Here is a 6,507-nt window from a genome sequence, read left to right as displayed (position 1 = left end):
AAATCACTTTGATGATGCGCTCTTTACTCACCGAAATTGTTGATAAGGTTACACGACTATCGATAATCATACTTTCAAATATTTCCGTTAAACCTGCAAATATTAAACCGTTTCCCAAGGCGGGAGCGCGAAAAACTAACAGAAAATCAATGTTGGGAAAATCGAGAATTTATACCAGCACTCCTGAGAAGACCAGAGTTGAAGAGATGGAAGCAAACCGCAAAACGAAGGTTAAAATCACCGGAACCAAAAAGAAGATATCTATGGATGAAGGAATGGAAATAAAACGAGATATGAATATTGCTAAGAAGAAACCTAGGAAATGTAGACCCAAAGAAATGCATTCTTCATCATCTGAATCAGATATGGAGCAAGAATTAAAAAGAAATAAATTTAACACTTATTCGTCTGATTCTGATGTTGAGATGGATCCATCAGATGTTGAAGACTTTAACAAACTATTAGGTAAAAGAAGATTTTGATTTGTGAATATTTGTTCCTAAAATTACTCTTATCCTTTTATTTCAGATGATGTAGAGATCGCCTGCGATGATTTTGTCTTGGTGAAATTTCCGACAAAAAAAACATCATTCACTATGTTGGACAGGTTATAGGGCTCGCTGAATACCGCGAATTTATAGTCAAGTTTCTACGACATTCAAAGAATCGGTTCCATTTTCCTCTTGTAGATGACATTTCACTAGTTTCAAGAAATGATATAGTATCTAAATTACCAAAGCCGCTGTCTGTTCTAGAAATATCTCGTTTGGCTGGTTTCCTAAAATTTAATGTAAACCTTGACTCATTAATTTTGAAATAAATTATATTAGTTCTTTTTGTCTTTTTTCCAATTTGTCCGGATCTACCCCACCGCCTGTCCGAATGTTCCCCAGGGTGGGGTAGGTGCGGACAGATGTTACTTTTTTGTATTTATTTTTTTACAAAAAAGTTGTTAGTTTTTTGCTTAATCAAAACATAAATATAGTTACCGAAGCCATAAAAGAACATATCGTTTAAATTATTTACTTAAATAAAGTTTATAGTTAGCTGTTAAAGTGAATTAGCCAAAACCGTCCGGACCTGCCCCACACTACCCTACAACTAAGAGAGACTATTGCNGAAGGAATGGAAATAAAACGAGATATGAATATTGCTAAGAAGAAACCTAGGAAATGTAGACCCAAAGAAATGCATTCTTCATCATCTGAATCAGATATGGAGCAAGAATTAAAAAGAAATAAATTTAACACTTATTCGTCTGATTCTGATGTTGAGATGGATCCATCAGATGTTGAAGACTTTAACAAACTATTAGGTAAAAGAAGATTTTGATTTGTGAATATTTGTTCCTAAAATTACTCTTATCCTTTTATTTCAGATGATGTAGAGATCGCCTGCGATGATTTTGTCTTGGTGAAATTTCCGACAAAAAAAACATCATTCACTATGTTGGACAGGTTATAGGGCTCGCTGAATACCGCGAATTTATAGTCAAGTTTCTACGACATTCAAAGAATCGGTTCCATTTTCCTCTTGTAGATGACATTTCACTAGTTTCAAGAAATGATATAGTATCTAAATTACCAAAGCCGCTGTCTGTTCTAGAAATATCTCGTTTGGCTGGTTTCCTAAAATTTAATGTAAACCTTGACTCATTAATTTTGAAATAAATTATATTAGTTCTTTTTGTCTTTTTTCCAATTTGTCCGGATCTACCCCACCGCCTGTCCGAATGTTCCCCAGGGTGGGGTAGGTGCGGACAGATGTTACTTTTTTGTATTTATTTTTTTACAAAAAAGTTGTTAGTTTTTTGCTTAATCAAAACATATAGTTACCGAAGCCATAAAAGAATATATCGTTTAAATTATTTGCTTAAATAAAGTTTATAGTTAGCTGTTAAAGGGAATTAGCCAAAACCGTCCGGACCTGCCCCACACTACCCTACATGTAACTAACCTCTACATTATAGAATTCCAAGAAAAGAGGTTACCCCATTGTCATAATCTACTTATTCTAAGAGACCAAGATAAATTAACAGACCCTCGCAGAATTGATGCACTCACTAGTACAGAAATACCAGATCCGCAACTAGAACCAGAATTATATGAAATAGTAACCTCTTTCATGGTACACGGCCCTTGTGGAGAATTAAATCCAGAGCCCAAAGTATGGTGAATGGCCAATGTTCTAAAAATATCCTAAAGAATTAAGTGAATTTATAGTAATATCTGAAAAGGAGCAAGTCATTTATAAAAGGCCAAACAACGGCAGAACTTTAACGATCNGTCTGATTCTGGAAACGAAAGTGACCAAGAAACGTTTGATGATTTATCACAATACGCAACTCGGAAAGTTTTTTCCACAAAGGAGGAAACTGAATTGGAGATTTACCTCAAGCAACGTTCAAGAATTTTGTACGGTTTAACATATTTATCCACTCGCAAGTTAGCATATGAATATGCACTAAAATTGCAGAAAAAATTTCCACAGCAGTGGCATACAAATCAAATGGCTGGTATTGAATAGATGAGGACTTTTATGAATCGCCATCCGAGACTTTCTTTACGTAAACCGGAAAACACAAGCGTTGCTAGGGCATCAGCTTTTAACAAGTACAATGTCGACGTTTTCTTCAATAACTATGAAGAGGTCCAAAGGAAATATAGCGTCGAACCAAGTAATAACCAGATACGTATCTGGAATACCGACGAGACGGGCGTGTCTACAGTAATGCAAGCTCCTAAGGTTATTGCTGAAAGAGGAAAAAGGGTTGTAGGTCAATGCGTATCGGCAACGGGTAAAACAATTCCCCCATTATATATTTTTCCACGTGTTCGAATAAAAGAACATTTTTTACACGGTGCACCACCTGGATCAGTAGCCTTTGGCACAAAGTCTGGTTGGATGACAACAACAATATTTGTAAAACTGTTAGAGCATATAAAATATCATACCCACAGCAGCGCAGAGAGCCCGAACCTCTTACTTCTTGACAACCATGAAACACATGTGTCAGTGGATGCAATTAATTACGCAAGAAATAATGGTATCGTTTTATTGTCCTTCCCACCTCACTGTACCCACAGCATGCAACCCCTAGACAAAGCGGTCTATGGGCCTTTCAAGCAGAGGTGCAAGGTGTCATTCAATAATCACCTCCTTAGCATTCCTGGAAAACAGATAACTATATATGAGGTTGCAAAATTAACGGCTGAACCTTTTTTACAGAGCATTACCCCAAAGAATATAGTAAACGCATTTTCTTCTACTGGACTCTGGCCCATAAATAGACTTATTTTTACCGACGACGAGTTTTTTGGAGCATACGCCACAGATCGTCCAGTTCCCCAGGACAAAGAAAATCAAGAAACTACCATATCTTTGTCAGTATACGACACTCCCAGTACATCGTCGCAAATTAGCATGATTGCACCTGATGTTATCAATCCAACATCAGCAAAAACTTCAATTTCTTCACTTAAAAACGATGACACAGAAGAAATCACTTTGATGATGCGCTCTTTACTCACCGAAATTGTTGATAAAGTTACACAACTATCGATAATCATACTTTCAAATATTTCCGTTAAACCTGCAGGTATTAAACCGTTTCCCAAGGCGGGAGCGCGAAAAACTAACAGAAAATCGATGTTGGGAAAATCGAGAATTTATACCAGCACTTCTGAGAAGACCAGAGTTGAAGAGATGGAAGCAAACCGCAAAACGAAGGTTAAAATCACCGGAACCAAAAAGAAGATATCTATGGATGAAGGAATGGAAATAAAACGAGATATGAATATTGCTAAGAAGAAACCTAGAAAATGTAGACCCAAAGAAATGCATTCTTCATCATCTGAATCAGATCTGGAGCAAGAATTAAAAATAATTAAATTTAACACTTATTCGTCTGATTCTGATGTTGAGATGGATCCATCAGATGTTGAAGACTTTAACAAACTATTAGGTAAAAGAAGATTTTGATTTGTGAATAGTTGTTCCTAAAATTACTCTTATCCTTTTATTTCAGATTATGTAGAGATCGCCTGCGATGATTTTGTCTTGGTGAAATTTGCGACAAAAGAAAAACATCAATCACTATGTTGGACAGGTTATAGAGCTCGCTGAATACGGCGAATTTATAGTCAAGTTTCTACGACATTTCTACGAATGGCCAATGTTCTAAAAAATATCCTAAAGAATTAAGTGAATTTATAGTAATATCTGAAAAGGAGCAAGTCATTTATAAAAGGCCAAACAACGGCAGAACTTTAACGATCAGAGCTAATAACAGAAATTGTATTTTATACAATCGTTGGATAGTTCCTTACAATCCCTATATCCTACTAAGGTATAAATGTCATATTAATATAGAGGCTTGCGCTACTACCCAATGCGTAATAGTATATTACGTAATAAGTGCTGTAAAAAGCATTTTACGCACGAATGGAAAAGTTACGCACGACGCCGCGTAGCGGCGAGTGCGTAATTCTATGAGTGCGTAATTGCATTACACCACGTATTACGTACTATACTTTACCTACGACCACTACTTTAAATACTTAAAAACACACCGTCTGCGATCAATGCAAGATTCCTATTACGTCGTACGGTAAAAAAATCGCACAGCTTGGTAAAAAAATCGTACAGTTTTCCTAGCAACCGCCTAGCAACGGTCAATACAAACAGTATTGTATTGACCGTTGCTAGGCGGTTGCTAGGAAAACTGTGCGATTTTTTTACCGTACGTAATAGGAATCTTACATTGATCGCAGACGGTGTGCTTTTAAGTATTTACAGTAGCGGTCGTAGGTAAATACCTTTATAAATACTTATTTAAAGTGTAGATCTGGCATTAATTCGCATTAACGTAGAAAATCAAGCGAATTATAATGAGGTAGAAAACTACTTGAACGCACCGGGTGTATCGGCTTTGCATTCATCTACCTACCAGGCAAAGGTTCGTTTCTAGCTTGGATTCGAAATACAAGCATTTTTTTGCAAGCCAACTTTGGTATTATGTATTTGGATTGTATCTAGCCACAAATGATGCGAGTATGATGTCTATGACGAAACCGTTAGGAAAAAGGGCTAAAATGATATCGACATCGTTGCTATTAGATTATTTTCAGTGTAGATATATCCAAAGAAGATCCAGTTCTGTTTAGTGACGGGTGCCCAGGACAAAACAAAAATTACTTAATGGTTAGATCTCTTTATGCATAGTTCGCATACTATTTTCCAATACGAGGACATTCTCGATTACCAAACGATCAAGACTTCAGTTTGATTGCCAAGAAATGAAAAAATATGGCAGAAGTTCAGTCGGACTGGGACTGCTTAGTACTCGCAGCTAGAGAAAAGCCTTCTCCTTTTAATTTGGAAAACTTTTTTAATATAGCTCAAGCCTTAAAGCCATATTTCATGCCAAATCCAAAGCCACTGATGAAAATAAAACAAGTTAGAGTCATTAAAATATCTGCCAATATGGACTATATTCAAACAAAGCATTCTTACACGGGGCCTTGGGATACTATATACCTGCGAAATAAAAAGAAACTGCCCAGTGACTCTGACGCCTTTGTATCACGAGGAAATTCAAATAATACCCCAAAAACTAGGATTCCTAAGAAATCTAGCTAGGTGTTTGAAAACCCCTGAAAATGTTCAGTACTATCTAAACATACAGTCAAATTTTGAACAACCAGGTACGAGTTCTGTTCCCAGTCAAGAGGATAATATCGAAATCGACAATGACGACAACAGCAGCGGCGCCGAAGATTAGACTACACTGTTGAAGGTCATAATATATAGTGACCAGTAGTTATTACTTTCGTTTTTTATGTAAACTTATTATTTTTTATAAAGTATTGTTCCAGTTCCTACTTGTAGGTATTTTTTATTTCCTGCAAAAACAACCAACGTCTGTAACATGTCATTTAATTTTTTTTAAGGAAATTGACGGAAATTCTACAATGCCATTTTTAATAAGGTATTACTTGAATATGATATAAAAGGTTTCGATTACAATTTTGTTGCGTTGTAAAGTAATGTGTTACGGGCTTAATTTTTATTAGGTTAGTATTATTTTACATTTTTATCAGCCCCAGTTGCCCTGAAACGAGAAAGATTTAAAATTAATACCGTTAGCCAACGTAAACAAAGATGTATCGTACTACCTTATTCATTCCTGTGTCCACTTTAAAAAATTTAGTTTTTTTTTTAGTTCTAAGCAACTACAGATTTATTATTACTCCGTTTTCAGGTTATGTAAACCCACATTGTTGAGTTGAGGTNTTAGTACTCGCAGCTAGAGAAAAGCCTTCTCCTTTTAATTTGGTTAAAATCAAGCAGGAAAACTTTTTTAATATAGCTCAAGCCTTAAAGCCATATTTCATGCCAAATCCAAAGCCACTGATGAAAATAAAACAAGTTAGAGTCATTAAAATATCTGCCAATATGGACTACATTCAAACAAAGCATTCTTACACGGGGAGCTGGGATACTATA

General features: G+C 35.8%; 1 protein-coding gene across 1 annotated transcript; it reads left to right on the top strand.

Moving 5' to 3' along the window:
* The first annotated feature begins 2,526 nt into the window (after positions 1–2,526).
* Positions 2,527–5,782, top strand: LOC108907047. The gene is made up of 3 exons (XM_023455927.1): positions 2,527–3,964; positions 4,028–4,108; positions 5,619–5,782. The coding sequence occupies exons 1-3, from the start codon at positions 2,527–2,529 to the stop codon at positions 5,780–5,782; spliced, it is 1,683 nt and encodes a 560-aa protein (XP_023311695.1).
* The last annotated feature ends 725 nt before the right edge of the window (positions 5,783–6,507 follow it).

This window comes from Anoplophora glabripennis, unplaced genomic scaffold (assembly GCF_000390285.2).
Source record: "Anoplophora glabripennis isolate ALB-LARVAE unplaced genomic scaffold, Agla_2.0 scaffold261, whole genome shotgun sequence".
Lineage (NCBI taxonomy): Eukaryota > Metazoa > Arthropoda > Insecta > Coleoptera > Cerambycidae > Anoplophora > Anoplophora glabripennis.
This window is presented reverse-complemented; position numbering and strand designations above follow the sequence as displayed.